At 45.7% G+C, this 17,500-nt stretch overlaps 1 protein-coding gene across 1 annotated transcript in view; it reads right to left on the bottom strand.

The window, feature by feature from the left end:
* Positions 1-17,500, bottom strand: part of reps2 (RALBP1 associated Eps domain containing 2) — a 35,349-nt gene that overhangs the window by 5,491 nt on the left and 12,358 nt on the right. Inside the window, exons 5-17 of the mRNA XM_048253049.1 lie at positions 13,799-13,902; positions 13,419-13,557; positions 13,022-13,085; positions 12,116-12,284; positions 11,361-11,414; positions 11,028-11,118; positions 10,409-10,501; positions 9,255-9,303; positions 8,856-8,992; positions 7,979-8,040; positions 7,415-7,504; positions 1,710-1,796; positions 463-629 (exon numbers count right to left, since the gene is read on the bottom strand). Of these exons, the coding sequence (XP_048109006.1) occupies positions 463-629; positions 1,710-1,796; positions 7,415-7,504; positions 7,979-8,040; positions 8,856-8,992; positions 9,255-9,303; positions 10,409-10,501; positions 11,028-11,118; positions 11,361-11,414; positions 12,116-12,284; positions 13,022-13,085; positions 13,419-13,557; positions 13,799-13,902 (1,306 nt within the window). The remainder of the gene's footprint in view (positions 1-462; positions 630-1,709; positions 1,797-7,414; positions 7,505-7,978; positions 8,041-8,855; positions 8,993-9,254; positions 9,304-10,408; positions 10,502-11,027; positions 11,119-11,360; positions 11,415-12,115; positions 12,285-13,021; positions 13,086-13,418; positions 13,558-13,798; positions 13,903-17,500) is intronic.

The raw sequence follows: 17,500 nt of genomic DNA, 5'->3' as shown, positions 1-17,500 counted from the left end.
GCCGCTGCCAGATCGCTTATGCAGATAATGACCAGTAGAGCACTGGCCCCTTTCTGCTGTGCTGTTCAGCACCCCCTCTCCCCTCTCCCTTTAGTGCTTGACCTCAGCGCACATCCGCTGAGCTGCACCACCCAACCCAGCTGACCATCCCAACCCAGGCCCCACCGACTGTAGCGCAGACCCTGCTTACCAGTATTTAGTATTTAAGCATTTAGTATTTAAACTGTAGATAAAACTTTTAAGGACATTTTTAAGGAATTTAGCCATCTCTATATTTCTATTCAGCTTAAAGGTTTAAATGATTCAGATGAACATGTATAATAATGGAACAATATACGGTATGTGTTAATTATATGTATCATTAGATATAATAACGCAACACTATATGTTTCAATGCAGTGTATAGATCACTACAGCCCAATATCAGGCTGTGGGGTCTAAGACTAGGAGATGTCTTCATACCGTTGTGCTGGTTTGCTGGTTGTGACGGTGACAGTGGCTGTAGCGGCAGGTGCAGGTGGATAGGGGGCGGTAGCAGGTGGCGTGGCTTCTAGGTTCTGGCTATCCGGCCGGTACTTCCTGCGCACTGGCTTCTGAGGGGCGTGGCCTTGGATGCCCACTGAGGGCTCCTGGGAAATAGACAAGCAAGATCACATTAAACACACACCACACACACAAACATTCACATATAGACATACAGACACCACACACACACACACACACACACACACACACACACACACACACACAAACACAGACCACACACATACGCACACACACACACACACACACATGCACACACACACACACACACACACACACACACACACACACACACACACACACACACACACACACACACCAATTCACATACAGATACATACATACACACCACAAACAAACACATACAGACATACACACACACACACATTCAGATACAGACACACATAATACATTCAAACAAACCCAAAACACAGACAGAGAAAATCTGAAGTGATCCAAATATAATTGTCATATCCGTCCATGTCATTTACTACATCTTGATTGAATCTACAACTGCCGGTAAACATATTGGCCAACTAATTAATTCTAAGATGTTTTTTTTTCTTCTATAAACAAATTTGACTGCATGTTGAGACACATGCTAATTGAGAGAAGCTGAATAAGGCCCTGAGATGAGTGACGGCTAAGTGAGGCGCTCCCACAGGAGTCTCAGAGCTCCAAGATCGCCAAGGGCTCCTGAGTGCTGCTGATGGCCAGAGCAGACAAAAGAGAAGAGAAGAGAAGAGAAGAGAAGAGAAGAGAAGAGAAGAGAAGAGAGGGCATGTGAGGAGAGGAGAGGGGAGGAGAGAGAGAGAGGAGAGGAGAAGAGAGGGAATGTGAGGAGAGGAGAGGAGAGGAGAAGAGAGGGAATGTGAGGAGAGGAGAGGGGAAGAGAGAGAGAGGAGAGGAGAAGAGAGGGAATATGAGGAGAGGAGAGGGGAGAAGAGAGAGGAGAGGAGAAGAGAGGGCATGTCAGGAGAGGAGAGGGGAGGAGAGAGAGAGGAGAGGGAATGTGAGGAGAAGAAAATGGAGGAGAAAGAGAGCAGATGGAACTTACATGTGAGCAGTGAGGATAGGAGAAGAGAGGAGAAGAGAGGAGAAGAGAGAAGAAGAGAGGAGAAGAGAGGAGAAGAGAGGAGAAGAGAGGAGGGGGGATGGGGCTTTACCGGTTTGGGTGGTCCCAGGTCCTCTGTGCTGGGGCCCGCTGCCCTGCGGAGGGGACTTTGGCTCGCAGGGTGTACACCTGCCTCCTCCTAAACACACACGTACGCGCACATACACAAAAACACACACACACACACACACACACACACATACACACACACACACAAATAGAAGTACACAATTACCCCCAAATCCTTCTTTATGACTCCGAAGAGCATACGAGCACCCAGCTGATAGCTTGAGGCATTTTGAGCTCCAACAAACAGAAATGTCTCTTCAGCCAAATTCCGTTGGAAAAAAGGCCCACTCACTACCCACTCCGTCCTGCTGCACAACACAAAATGGAGTGCTCGTGGCCCTATTAGCAGCACCTGAATTAGATTGTGTGTGTGTGTGTGTATGTGTATGTGTGTGTGTGTGTGTGTGTGTGTGTATGTGTGTGTGTATTCGTCTGAGCACTGGGCCAGTTACACGGCCCATGAAGACCGTGCACGTGTCCAACATCGCTCTTTGGCATGAGCGCTCACAGGAAGCCCTTTAACATGTGAGGCGGAGTTGCGTGTGTATGTGCCGAGAGAGAAAGCCCGGAGAGGGCCACTGAGGCCTTGTTAAAGGGGGCCATTTAACGTCCACTCTGTCGACCCCGGAGGAAGGCCCCATGAATTTAAAAAGAAGGGAAAAATAGCGGGAAGAGTGAAATAGGGTCCAATTTAACACCGCTAAATCAGACCAGGCCTTTTCCGAGTGGGAGATTTAGGGTCGCTCCTGCCGCCTCCCAGTAACTACCCCGCAGAGGAAGCGTGATAGATGGAGCCTCTTTTCCCCCGATCTTTTTCAGGCCGTGACAGACGCTGCTCCGCTGAGTGGCATATATCACAGCGTTCACCAGCCTCTGAGTCAGTCAAAGAGACAGCAATTTGAATGGCTAAGCAGTCACAGGTGGGAGGGGGGGGGGGGTAGAAGGGTCTGGATTTCAAAGTGCTACGACAAAGTGTTATGTGGAGAATAAAACACAGAGAGACTGCAAAGAGGAGGAAAGAATGTCTACACAATGTCTTGTTCCCATTAGTGTGCCTGTAAGCACAGGGCCTGCTAAACTACTTCAGCAAAACCATTCACGTGAGGATGAACTTATCCATCAGGCATTTATAGCATGTCATATACAGCTTAAAACACATCTCAATGCCCGCTCATTAATATGACATCTATAAAGGATCACGTGATGTAGATGTATCAGATGTAATTTGATTATCCACTCACTGTGACTCACTGGCATGGTACACACAGACAGCACATTACCTCATCCGCTGTAAATACAGTATCATGTTCACATTTGATCTGCACACCCATAAAGTGCCTGTATAAAGTATGCTGAGGGGAGTGGCCCATGCCCATGTTCTCCCTCTTGGCACGTAGTAGCTAACTCTCCAATGAAACTGTCCCTGCTGTGTTGGAGATCTGGACTAGATATGGGCCCGATCAGAGCCAGGCCTTGTCCAGAGTCGTCTCATATCTGGGATGGTTATTGGCAGGCTATAAGCATGAGCTTTAAGGTCAACTCAGCCTCAGGGCTAATGGATGAAACAGGCCCCAGACCCTAAAACAACTCGACATCTCTGATTTGCAACCCTGGCCAATAGACGCCCAGGTGAGCTCACTACAGATGCCATTAAATTTCATGTAGCTGACAGTGGAATGTTATGAGTGGCCCATTAGAATGTTAGGGTAAGAGTGGACAGACTTGGTCATAAGATTCAATGCTTGCTTACAGGGGAGTGGGGTGACATGGATCAAATACTCAATGCCTCCATTGCACAGAATATCTTAGAGCTATTAAAGTCCTTAACATTGGTACAATGGGCAGCATATAGAAAAATACAATTTAGTCATGTACAGATTGCATGTGGGGGTGTAATGCATGAAAATATGATGACATGTCAAGTAAGCTTTAACTGATAGGTTTATGCTTATAGGGTTCTATTGGCGACACATCCTAGTGTATCATTAACCACAGTGCCATCTAGTGGCCATTCAATAAGACAAGTAGAATGAGACGAGCCAGTTCTACCTATCAAACTAGAGAGGTGTGCAAAATACCCATCAGAGGTAAGATGCAAATGGTGTTGCGTTTGTCCTGGATCGCACCGGCAGACTTAACACTCGGACAGCACAAACAGGCACGCAGGCGCGCACGTGAGGCCCGAGACGGTGAGACAGACGCTCTGCTCTGAACGATCGGCTGTGTTGGGGTCGTGACCGAAACCGTGAGGTTGGCTGCACGCCCAGAAAGTCCAGAAAAACTCTTGGAGTGAACGCACAGACATACAGACATACACACAGTCACACACAGTCAAACACAAACACACACACATAGATCTTCTGAATCTCTCATTGATGAAAAAAGCTCTCTGAGGAGGTCTGGGTAGTGGAGAGTTTGGTGAGCAAGAGAGAGAGAGAGAGAGAGAGAGATAGAGAGAGAGAGTGAGCGAGAGAGAGAGAGAGAAAGAGGGGGGACAATGGCCATGCTCAGTGTCTTTCTGCAGGCTCTCATAAGACAAGGAGGCTGTGGAGATCTCTAAGCCATCATACAACAAAAAATGCATTTAAACAGACATATCTCTTCCCCTAAGAGAGAGACAGAGACAACAGAGAGAGAGAGAGAGAGAGAGAGAGAGAGAGAGAGAGAGATTTACTGATATTTCCTGCTTAGTAATTGAGTTGGTGGAGGAATGCTGTATCAAGCTAGCTATAAAGCTAAATATAGATATGCAATGAGTGTCTTTTAATCACACAGTCTTTCCCCCTCCGTGTCCTCTTTGACTCCTTTTCCCTTCAATGGGAGGAGACGGAAACTTCCAGTCTGGGCTTGCAGCTTGAGGTCAGACATGAATACATGTCTAACCCACACAGGAATTTATTCATCTGAAGTTGGTTAATTAAGATACTGAACTACATCCTGTGGGATATGCCAGGGAGAGAGAGAGGGAGGGAGGGAAAGAGAGAGAGATGAAAGGATAGGTAGATAGACAAATAGATAGATAGGGAGATTAATCGAGACTGACAGGGAGAAAACAGAACACAGAGTACCACGGGAGATTGTGAAAGAGGAGAATGTGAGAATGAGAGAGAGTGCAGAAGGATGATAAAACAGCAGGCAGGTGCCATACATGAGTGAGTGCACGTGGGTGAGGGTGATCTCTCTTTCTCTCTCTCTCCCTCTGTGTGTGTGTGTGTGTGTGTGTGTGTGTGTGCATCCATCTTTGTGTGTACATGAGTACTACAGACTCCTGGAGAATAAGGGGACACAAGAGGAGAAATGGTACCAAAGGGCATGAGGGTTTATTTATGTCCTCCTGACCAGTCTTGCTTTTAAAAGCACACCCAGACTGGCATGATGTACCCAACACCCCCTGAACCCTCCAGGTGAAACCTGCCACTGTAGTGCCCGGCACCGAGCTCTCGGCACGGCCACATTAAGACTCTCCTGATTATGCCCCCTACGCCCAGCGCTGCCCAGGCCTCCTTGAGTGACATTCCCCAGAGACATGGGGTATATATAGCAGCCTATTCTACTCTATCACATCTCCGTCGCTGGGTCTCCAGCAAATCTAATGAAGCCCTGTGTCGCCAGGCCAGCATCTCGCTGGGCCCTTGTTCTGTTTTGATTTAGGACTCCAGGATGTGGTGACAGTTATAGTGCGCAATGACTTGGAAGAGAGGAAGGAGAGAGGGATGAAGAAATGAAAGAAAAAGGGAAAAATGAACAAAAAAAAATGCAGACTGTAGAGCAAAGCTAAAAGAGGGAGTTCACTGTATATGCAAATTAAACTTTTGCTAGCTGATTAAAGGGATTGCAATGAATATTTTTTTACTGCTTTTATCCATTTCAAATCCTGTACTCTGAATTATACAATACTATTACCAACTGATATATCTAGAAAGAGGCTTATTTTTTCATCTCTCTCTCTCTCTCTCTTTCTCTCTCACACACACACACACACAAACACTTTTACAGCTTCCTCCCAAGGCTGAATCCCAAGACTGTAAAGATCATAGGAGTTATTGTGAGAAAACCCATAAAGAGTGCATTATATCTTATCATGAGCTGTCATGGAGTCCACTGAGGATGCAGAGCAGGAGTTGGCCAATGGAGGGATGCGGGGTGATAATTGAGTTATCACCCATCTCTCATTCACATCTCTCTCTCTCTCTCTCTCTCTCTCTCTCTCTCTTTCTCCCATCTTACTCAGCAAATCAGCCCCAGGCCTATCACTAATGAAAAACAAATGACAAAAATCCAAACCGGTTCCAACTTGTTGCTTGTCAGTCGATGTCAGATTTCAACAGCTTGATGTGCAAATAAGTTCTTCATAACTTTATAAGGACTTAATTTCCCTGAGGACTTTAGCTATTGCTATTTTCACAGCACCAACATCTCCCAACCAAAGGGGGTAGGTGACAGCCATACAAATACCCTCAGGGTTTGAACTAGCAATGTACCTCTGAGGGATTGAGGACCTGATATTCTTTTCCAAAAACATTCTCGAGAAACGATCCGATCTGAAGGTGGGGGAATATTGATTCGTGAACTGGGTGTGCCAAAACGCCGAAAGGTCTCTCTAAATATCAATTCCACACATCTCTTGGACACGGAAGAACAAGGAAATGTATTAAATATCTGCGAGGGGCTGATGGTTGCCAAGGGGCAAATCGTCTGTTTGACCTGTGTCGGTTTGACAAAGAGCTTCCATTACTCTGTGGTGCGCCCGTGGGAAAGCTGTCTCTTGGTGTGCAGCCTGCCCTGCGTCAGGGAAACCTGAGCGCACTCCTCCGCCAGTTAACTCCAAGCCCCAGGGGGCCTGTAGGAAACATGCTGACAGGATCGACTGGCAGGGGTGGACGGACCTGGGAAACAACAGGGATACGTGTACGCATTCACATGTACAACTATGTGCGTGTACACACACACACACACACACACACCCATACAGACGCACAAGCACACACAAACACAAACACTTGTGCAAATGCGTGCACACACACACACACACACACACACACACACACACACACACACACACACACACACACACACAAAAACACACATACACACACACTCACACAAACACACACACACAGGTGTGTACCTTTCCCTCTCTAGCAGGACCACGTTAAAAAGCAACTTACTGTTCAATGCCTGCTGGACTTTGAACTGAGAAGTGAGTACAATATTTCTGACATGCATAACAAATGTGACTGAAAGTACATGTGACTACAAGGCTACAATGAGTGTCACACAAATTGTGATCTTGGTTCGGTTGTTCAGATATTTCTTGTGTCCTTTTGAAAGTCATTGTGTAGTGGAGATCATTTTATTCCTTGGAAAAGTGAGTCACTCTAATCTGACCTTTACAACGCTGGGCAAGTCTAGCAGATCCTGAACAGACTGGCTCAGCGTTTCAGAGGAAGTGCACATCTCCACTAAAGAATCCAGAGCAAAGCAGAAAGCGTAGGTGCAATCCCACATCCACCAACAGGGCGGGGGCCTTTCCAGTGGGTGCACTTTGTTGAGTACAGGAGTAAAAAAAAAGTGCAAATGATGGTAGAAAATACAAGGTGTGGAAAAAAAAGAGGCAGAAGGTGAAATAAAGTTGGAGAGAGGAATGTTAAGATCTGGCGCACGGGGGAAGAGAGAAGAAAAACTCACCTCCTCTCTGAACCTGCTGAAGTCGGCAAAGTTGGGCTGCTGCACGGCCTTCTGGGAAGGCTTGTCTGCGGCGGGGAGGAAGTGTGGGATCTGAAAAGGTGTGGCAGAGGAAAGAGCTTTTTTCAACACAAAACTCTTTGCTGTGTCACTGGTAGTTGAAGTCTGTGTCTGTCTGCTTTACAATATTTTGGGCTTGACAGATAACATAAAAATATTTGTGGCATTTTGACATTTCAAGCACAGCTCTTGCCATGAAAGCAAAAAACAGCTTTATCGACAATATTTAGGACTTGCTTACTTGCAGGCTGAGAAAGCTTTTTACAAAATATGTGTCTGCACATACCTGAATATTTCTTTGGAAAATGGCCTGGAACAACTTTCTTCTGAAACTTTTACACATTAAATGAACTGCCCGCAAACAGCTGAGCTGTGATCTGTGAGCTCAAAAGCTCATGTGCTTAACAACCTTGTGTAGGAGTGTAAATGTGTGTGTGTGTGTGTGTGTGTGTGTGTGTGTGTGTGTGTGTGTGTGTGTGTGTGTGTGTGTGTAGAGTACTGGAGTACCTGTGTAGCTGGGGGTCTTGGGGGGAGAGCTGGGGGAGGTGGTAACCAGCCACTCTTTACACCTGGGAGACCGAAGGAGAGACAGAGATGGAGGTGGGTGAGGGGGGGGGGCACACAATCAAGTGATTAGATCAGAAGTTTGCCATTGAACTAATATCTATGGCAGGATATTCATATAGAATTGTCTACCTATGTAGTTCTTAGATTTTAATCATCAATGTTTCAGTTAAAATAACAGCAAAAAAAGCTAACTTTAACAAATCTTCCCAACTAAAACACTCCATCCCCATGTTTCTGTTTTAAACCGCACAATACTTCAGAAATGTTTGCTTAGGACCAGTCTGTGATTTGATTTCACTGAATCTGTTGACACAAGTCCTTCCACTTCGATCCTGCTGATTTAAATGGAGCACAATGGTCCTGGCCAGTCCTCCACCAACAGACGTCCTATACTCCCTGTGCGCTGTGTGATAATTCCTGAGCAAATAGCCTAAAACTATGTGAAGTCTATAGCATTTCTGAAGGTCTACGCTCTACATATACTGCACAATGATCTTCTATTTAAGCTTCAAAGTCTTTTAAACGAACACAATAAAGAATTGATATCTATGCCCTTTGGCGTCAATATTTAATGCCATTTAGCGCTAAGATGGTACCCAGTTAATCATAAACTGATTAAAAGGGTCGCAATCCTACCCGCATTAACAATGTTACATGAGGCAATATCAAGCATTCTGGGTGTGAATTGGCAATGTCAGAGGCTGGATGTCAGTGTAGTATCAGAATGAGTTTGAAGCTGTTATTTTCAGGTAAAATAACTGCATTGTGATCCTTTAAAGATTGAAGACCTTTGTTTTAGCACCCACTGCATGCTTACCCTGGCTGCCCTGCTGAAAGAGCTTGTTGAGGTCCAGAGAGGAGGCGCGCGAGTGGCTCTTCTGGGGCCGCGGGGGAGGGGTGGGGGGCTCCTCCACCTTCTTCATGGCATCATCTATGGAGGTGCTGGAGTACGACCTGCACACAACAGAGGCATACAACAGCATGGGTGGAATGGCCAAACTTTCCTGCATTCCGATGGACTCGTTACAGGTCTGCAGTGCTCCTGTGATCTCTACTGTTCCTCTCAATCAAAGTCAAATTCAGCTGCACAGATATTGAAAAATATAAAATATGTGGGGAAGACATAATGGGGAAACACACAGGGAAAAACAACCTCTCAAAACAACCATGTAAACTACAATTTACAGTCTAAAAGAAGTCTCACAGAGAGACTTACCTGGGCCTCGTTCGTGACTTCATGTTGGGATCCAACTCATTTGGGGGATCTGAAAAGAGCATTCATATATTCAACAATGGAGGACCACACTTCTGCTCTGTGGTTTGGCCATCAAAAAAGGGAAGTTGTCAGTGTGTGACAGCAGAATAATCTCTAACAAATTATTTATAAAGAATCTAGACAACACGTGCAGTATATCTAGTGTAGTCTATGCGCACTGTGCACACAAACTCCACGAAAGACAAAAAAACATACCATGCATTCCCAGTAAATGTGACTCTTGTCAAATTCAACCACATGATCATAAATCTAAAATGTGGCAACACATAGTATTGCTTTATAGTGCTTGTATTGCATCTCCTCCCAGTACATTCATACAGAGCTTCCTCTCCTATCCTCTCAGATTGACTTCCTCCCTCACACAGTCAAGGACTTTTCAGGTTTCTCCTGTGTTCTAAAATCTATTATTCTAAAGTCCCATCCAAGGCAAACTATTTGTCTTCTGACGTCACGTGTATTTCGGGACCAGGGGGTTAGATCTTAACAGTGTTGTGAGAGAGAGGGACGGTTGTTATGCTAGTGTGCATCCCAGACAAAAAGAAAGATACAAGATACGAGCATCTGGAGTACGTGCCTGTTTGGAGTAGTTCCCGCAAGCATCTAAACATTTCTCAGATTGGTGACACTATTTTTGTTCCCATTTAAAAGATCCCCATGCTTGTCTTAGTGTCAGCGAAGCTCATTGGCCCCTTAAGTTTCGGTATTTGTGGAAACAGCAGAAGCAAGAGAAATACATTGAGGTTCATATGATATCTGAGCATTAGATGGGCAAATGTGAGACCAGAGGGTGGCAGCAGGGTACGGATGATTGTGAGATCGATATTACACAAAGCCGCAGTCAATACTTTTCAACCACAACAGCCACTCTGACTACAAAATACACACTCAAGCTCTAAGTTGTGTGTTGGGTAAGAACACTGTCTCAAGATCACCACCACTACTCTGCCAGGTGGCATAATGGGCTATAATGAATGACCTTCTGCTGTTTATGCTACTGGCGATACAGTGGCGGCATGGTGTGTTTAGGGATGGTGAGACAAGTGCTGAGCGACGTCTGGACGAGTGGTTGCTGAGAAAGGGGGTTTTGGCGTGACCTGGTTTGAGGTTGGCAGCGCTGACAGGCAGGATGTGCTGGACGGGCTTCTCCTGGGTCACCACAGTGACCACCGCTCGCTTTGGGCTCAGTTCTGCATGGGCATCAAAAATGGATGGTTGAAACAACAAGAGGGAAAACATTAAATAATATCATATGACCACAGTTTTATTTTTCTGACAATGGGAAATATTATAAAATCGGGGCAATTTCATTCTAAACCCAAGAACAGTGGATTTTGAATGCTACCGACAGCAACGTTCAGAGAAAAAGACTTCAGACTGAGAATTAGAATGACGGGAATGGGACTGTGACACTTCTCTTGTGTAACAGCAACAGAACGAGAGTAATTTTGACAACCTCCCGACACCATTGCAAGGTTAGCATACTGCCTGACTCACACCAATACCTGCTCAACACTGCCAGCACAACTCAAATAAGCAGCGCAGCTGGAACCAGTTATGACTGGTCTGTCAGAATGACTGTAAATTACTGTTTGGGATGGCGACTCCAAGACATCACTGTATTATAATGAAAAGCTCTCCCGAGGCTTTGAGGGCTTGAGGCAATTTCAGACCTTCTGCTCGACGTCGGTTGGTGCTGAACCACCACACATTTACCTGACTTTCTGGCATCGTCCCTAACGTCAGGCGTTGATGTAGTCAGGGCTGGCAGAGGACTGGCCTGCTGTATTTCAACCATGCCTTTTTCCTGTTGGGATATCAAGCATGCATTCACAAAAGAGTCGTGAATCTGTCACTCCATTGAGTGATTTAACATCCATGCAGCAAAGTGGCTTTCATTTCAGCATTTCAGCAACCCAGATGTCTAGGGTGCTGGGGCATTATATCAGGCTTATTATTGCCCCCTATCTAAGGTTACGTGAATCACCTTCTAGCAAATGAGGTTTGAGATTAGCATTTTCATTGAACACTAATGTGAATAGTGCTTACCTGCTGGATGGCCCTAGGTGTGCTATCCTCAAATACAATGAGTGGCTGAATGATCTGCATGATGAATATTTAATGGGAGACAAAAAAGAGTGGAGAGTGAAGAGTTTCTATGTCAAACATTGCTTAACATTTTTCATATCTTTATGTAGGTACATATTTGATAGATTCTGAATGTAACCTCCACAACATGCTACACACTTAATAGAAATAGTCTGAAGAACCACACAATCAAAACAGTTCCTGGTCTTCCCTGGGCTTCCTCTATTTGCCTATTTTGCTGAAGCAACATCATTCAAATCCCACTGCATCTGGCTGACACAGCACTAGAAACCTAGCTTCTCTGGCCACTAAACCAACAGCTGTGTGTCCCAAATATATATTCCAAAGCAAATATTGTGGGTGGTACTGAATAGCAATCAATTTATTCAACTGCAGTGGACATAATCAAACAGCAGTTATAATTGGGACTTTTGGCCACTTTGCAGATCAAATATATTCCAAAGCAAATGTTGCATGTTGTGACAATAATGGGAAATAAAAATGTATTGACTTGCAGTGGACAGAATCCAACATCAAGTAATTGTGCCACGATTAATGCTGTTTGTAGGTTTGGGCAGCGGACAAAAGGTTAGGCTTGCCATAAATAAGAAACATTAATGGCTATGTTGGTCCCAGTCACAGTGAAATGAATGGAGAGAGGATGTTAAAGAGGAGGTGAACCCAGGGGAGGAACCAGGATGTGAGTGTGTCCGAACCTTGGGAGAATCTACAGTGACCTCGCCGCATGCGAGGAGGCTGGGTCGCAGGGATGGGGGGAGCTTTTCGGGGAGTGGGTATCCGTTCTTCCGAGCCACGATGAGGTGGAACGCCGTGCAGAACTCGGGGAATGTGAGTGCTCCGTCACGGTCCGCATCACTCAGCTCCCTGGAATGAGACACACAGACACACACACAGACACACACACACACACACACACACACACACACACACACACACACACACACACACACACACACACACACACACACAAACACCACAAATCAAAGTTATTCCCATACTTGATGCTCATGTATGAACACACATTCACACATACACACACCCATGCATACAGGATGGACAATAGAGGGATTTTTTGTTTAAGCATCCAATCACAACACATCTGATTCAAGGAAATAAACGCTTATTTTGCTGAGAGGAAGTGTGTAAGAATAATGGTGTTTGATTACATTCAGGTGTGTTTTCACTGTTGTGTTATTTCCCATGTAGAACTAACATCCGTAACCCACGGAGTGTGTACAGTACAGTGTAGAAGTGCTGCATTTGAAAAAGGGAACTGACCACCGCACGTGGCTAATCTGGCTGGTACTCACACAGAGACTCTCAGTGCCGTTATGTAACGGTGAAGGTATGTTAATCTGGCCTGACATCTGACCTCGTATAACTATGGGGCTTTTTTGGAGCAGAGAACCCAGCTAGTGTGTTATTTGATCTCTGGCCATCTTAAAGGTACAGGAGGAAACGGTCTGAAAGGACAGCAGGTCGATAAGGGTCAGGCTCTTTATGGGGCACCTTTTAGTGGTTTTGCTTGACAGGACAGAGGTGAGACAACTTCCTACTACTCGTAACCCCCCTCTCTGTGTTCAACGCATTCACACACTTACCATATATGGGAAAGTTCGGGTATTGGAAGCTTTGACTTGGTGAAGAAGTTCTTTGCAACAGTTCCTGAACACACAAAAGAAGATTAGAGAAAAGCAATAACCAGCTTCCAGGAAACGCTCTGCTCTGGAGGAGATACGAGATGTTACTGAAAGTGATCAAGTTGGTTTGTTGTTATAAACTACACAAATGATGCATGTGACAATAGGAAAGGAAAATGGAACTACTGCAGAAATAGATTTTAAACAAAAAAGCCTTTTTAAAAGTTATCATTAAAGTAGCAACACATTGCATAATGTGCCCGTGCCTCACTAAACTGTAGCTAATAATAACACAACAATAGCAGACAGATTTATCCAAACATAAAAGTGGACGGTGGTTGCGGACAGGCAGCCTTACCCAGAATGAGACCTCCCAGATCGGGCTGCAGGGTCCTGAACTGGTTGGTGTAGTAGTCGCGCTGTTCCTCTGTGATCCTCCAGGGGTCATCGGAGTAGTCGTCTGTGGCTCCGTCTGTGAGCCTCTCTGTGGACAGGGCCTGCGGAGGGAGGGAGTGCGGTCAGAGCGTGGTCCACTGAGCTGCCCTGTGCTGGGAACGCTCTGTGCGGGTTTACTCTGCAAGTCACCAAATGCTCATTTACACTCCTATCACGGTCATTATCACTATCACTTTTAGTTAACAATGTTAGTTAGTTAGTGTGTATGTGTGTTTGTGTGTGTGTGTGTATGACTGTGTGTGTGTGTGTGTGTGTGTGTGTGTGTGTGGTGGTGCTCCTTACCCTTGTGATGGCGGGCTGCTCTGGGGCGGGCTTGTGGCTGTAGTGACTGGGTGAGGAGTTCTCCTGGAGCATGGCGGGCCGGGCTGGATATTTACCCTCGTACCCTGAGGGGACACATAGGGAAACTGTGAGTGTGTGTGTGTGTGTGTGTGTGTGTGTGTGTGTGTGTGTGTGTATGAGGTTGGGGTGGTGTGCAATGGGATGGATAACCATTTTCACTCTGTGAGGTCACCCTCAACAACAGCTGAAGCTGGACACAGGGGTGGGGTGTGTGTGTGCGTATGTGTGTCTGAGCACATGGTGTGTGTGTGTGTATGTGTGTGTGTGTGTGTGTGTGTGTTGGGATTCTGTGTACGACAGAAAGGGAGAGAGGGGAGAGGACTAGTGAGAGAAAGCATCTGGGTGTTCTATTTTCAGATGAATGAGCGTCTCTGTGCGGGAGGCGATAATCACACTTCACAGGGCATTAATGGGATTTGCTTCTCAAAATGGGGCCTAATCTAACCTGCTACATCTTTCACGACTCCCGACACAACAGCAGCAGCAGCAGGAGCCGTGTTATAAACACACACTTCATTTTGGCAAAAGACTTTACAAAAATCAATGAATTCCATCTCATTCTAACTCACGTCTGAAGTATCAACAACAACCATCTCCCAGGGTGAGTCTATCGACATTATGAATTGAGTCAAAAACAAACCAGTGGGAGAATCACTTGAAACCAGGAGAGTGGTGTTGTTTATTGTTTTGACTGGAAGCTAATCCGCGCTGCCCCTCGGGCCGGATGACACTTGGTCTCCAGCTTCCAACGCTGCTCCTGGGGAGATGACTCAGGGTGTGGTGTGGCAGGGTGTGAATTAGAGAAATTATATAGAGCTGAGAGCATCTGAGTCTGTGTTTACTGTGTGTGTGTGTGTTTTTGTGTGTGTGTGTCTTTATGTGCGTGGTGTGTGTTTTTGTGTGTGTGTGTCTTTATGTGTATGGTGTATGTGTGTGTGTGTGTGTGTGTGTGTGTGTGTGTGTGTGTGTGTGTGTGTGTGTGTGTGTGTGTCTGTGTGTGCGGCCTGCTGTATAAGTGGCTGCTGCTGACTGACAGCAGAGCGAGGGTGAAGGATAAAGCCACAGAGGGATGTTTACAAACGCCATCCTGCTGACACCACGGATGTCCAGCGTGCAGAGGAGCCGCGCTCAACGTGACTGGACTTCACAACCGACCACTGTGACGCTGCTCAAAGGTGAAGGACTAGTCCCAGTGTGGTCCAGCTCGATACACAGAAATCTGACCAGCATGGTGATGAATGGTAAAAGAGTAGCCTCGCATTACTAAGCAAAAGTCAAGGAAACTTAGAAACAAAACATACATACAGTCACTATGTAGTGGATGAGTGAGTGGATGGATGAATGTACATCCCCCAACAGAGCTACAGCGTTATGACATGTAAAGCCTACTTGTGGTGATATTCAAGGCTTTACCTGCGGAGGGCGCTGCTGTTTCGATCCGCTTTGCCTTCACTTAACATTCACATCTCGTCACACCTTTCCCCCCCTTGTGTGAATGTTGATTAACAGGGTCAGCATACGTGACTAAACGGAGACACCGGCTCCCACCCATCTGATTCCACTGCCAAGCGCTGGCTTGACAGCCTTGACAGTCTCCTGTGTGATTCAGTGATTCGCCGAGACATTGACGTGTCATAGGTCACAAACAGGTGCTAAGCCATCAGCTGATATCTGTTTTTAGCCCGTTTGTTTGTAATGGAAGTCTCAAACCTCCTAAATTGGCCTGTATTTTTAGCAACAGCCTCTGGGTTACACCAAACTGACACACACATGATGGGAATCACACAAAACCGTACCAGGTTAAATTCCAGCACATATGGCCTGACAATCTGCTGCACGATAAGCTTAGTGTCCATAAAACTTGATACACATTATTGTTAATGGCCTGAGAGGGCAGTGCCCCCAGATTGTGCTGACCCACAGCAGAAAAGCAGGAGCCCTAAGCTTCAGAGTTTTACTGCTTTGCATGGCTGAAACTAAGGCCTGTAAGGGCTTTCTGCACACAGCCCTGAAGGGGACACTCTCTGATTCATATAAACAGCATATCCAGGCAGCTCAAGGACAGCCACGGGGGAAAGCAAGCATGCTGACCAATGACAGGATATAGAGTCACTGAGGCTGACTAATATCTGCACATCTGAGCTAAAATGAAGGACACATAACTGCTAACTGGCAACTGATGTACGACGTATAACTGCTGTTGAAGAATTATATTGAGAATTGACAAAGAAACAACTATTCCGATTTAACTATTTAAAGACAAGATGCTCATAACATCTATAGCTTTACACAGTTATATACATCTATCTATACATAGAGCTTGAGGAAAATATCTTGACAAATGTTATTGTGTGTCTTTTTTTTTTAATTAAACGAGTAAACTCAAAATTAATTACACATAACGAGAGCTGTCCTGAGCTGTAATGTGTACACCTTGTGTTAATGGGCAGTGAATCTGTCTAATAGGAAAACAAAGCAAGCAGCCGAAGATATCCCTACAGGCCGTTCCGCTTGATGAATGACCTGGGCTGGCCTTGCACTTTCTTGAAACAAAGAGCTCCGGCGGACCTGGGAGAGAATGTGAACCGCCGCCGGGCCGCCAATGTGATAAATGAAATTCTGATGTTTCTGGTTGCCTGGTTACTAATGGGCAGGCTGGGCTCGGGGAGGGCCCTGTGGGGCTCGGCGCATGCATACTAGCTGGGCTCGAGACATCCGTGGGAAAGACACAACGGCAGACCACACACACACACACACCAGAATCTACAGCCTCGCCCTATAGCAGGCTATACAGAGGCACTGCAACAAATGTGTCGGTATAAAGAACACATAAATCACGAGAATTCTTGCAGTGGCATTAATACTGAATGTGCAAGATTCACCAGGTATGGACAATGCAGCACAATGAGAAATGGTATCCTATGAGAAATCCAACAGCACAGAGTATGTCTAAATCTCCATGTTCAGACACACAATGATTTCCATTGAGCGCATGATGAGTGGAATAATCAATTGTACTCAATACTGTTTGACTGTCGCCGACTGAGTCAACTGTGGAGCATGCACAGATCCTCGTCCTCTCACTGTCAATAATAACCAGCTGAGATGAAAACACCCCAGTAATCATTAACTCGCCCTAACACTGAGACTACTGTATTCAATTCTGCTACTGTGGTGCACTACCTTGTAAAGCTGATGATACACAAGGTGATATTTGGAGCAATGTTGGTGGGAAATGTTCCTGAGTATTGTTGTTCTGGCATGTTCCCTTTGATATAGATATTGGGATATTTGTTTCTGGAGTACAAATGATCATGACCATCCAATCCACTTGTGTGGTTGCCCAGCAACCTTGCTCAAAAGGTGTGCCATGTATCATCACCTTAAGAGACCATCTATGGGACTTTATGAGTCCTCTAACGACAAAAAATCAATACAGTGGGAGCCAAAGCATTCCCAAAAGCCAATATACATCCTGATGTAACACCAGTGAATGACAGAGGTCCCATGAGTTTACCAGGGACAACAGCCACGTCACTGGGATGCGGCCATGGCCACGGCCATGACTATGATTACTGTGCACTAATGTCCACTCACACACACTTCAGAGCAGAGAGTGGGGGTGTTGTTCAGGGTTTCCTC

This window comes from Alosa alosa, chromosome 9 (genome assembly GCF_017589495.1).
Source record: "Alosa alosa isolate M-15738 ecotype Scorff River chromosome 9, AALO_Geno_1.1, whole genome shotgun sequence".
NCBI classification, from domain to species: domain Eukaryota; kingdom Metazoa; phylum Chordata; class Actinopteri; order Clupeiformes; family Clupeidae; genus Alosa; species Alosa alosa.
This window is presented reverse-complemented; position numbering and strand designations above follow the sequence as displayed.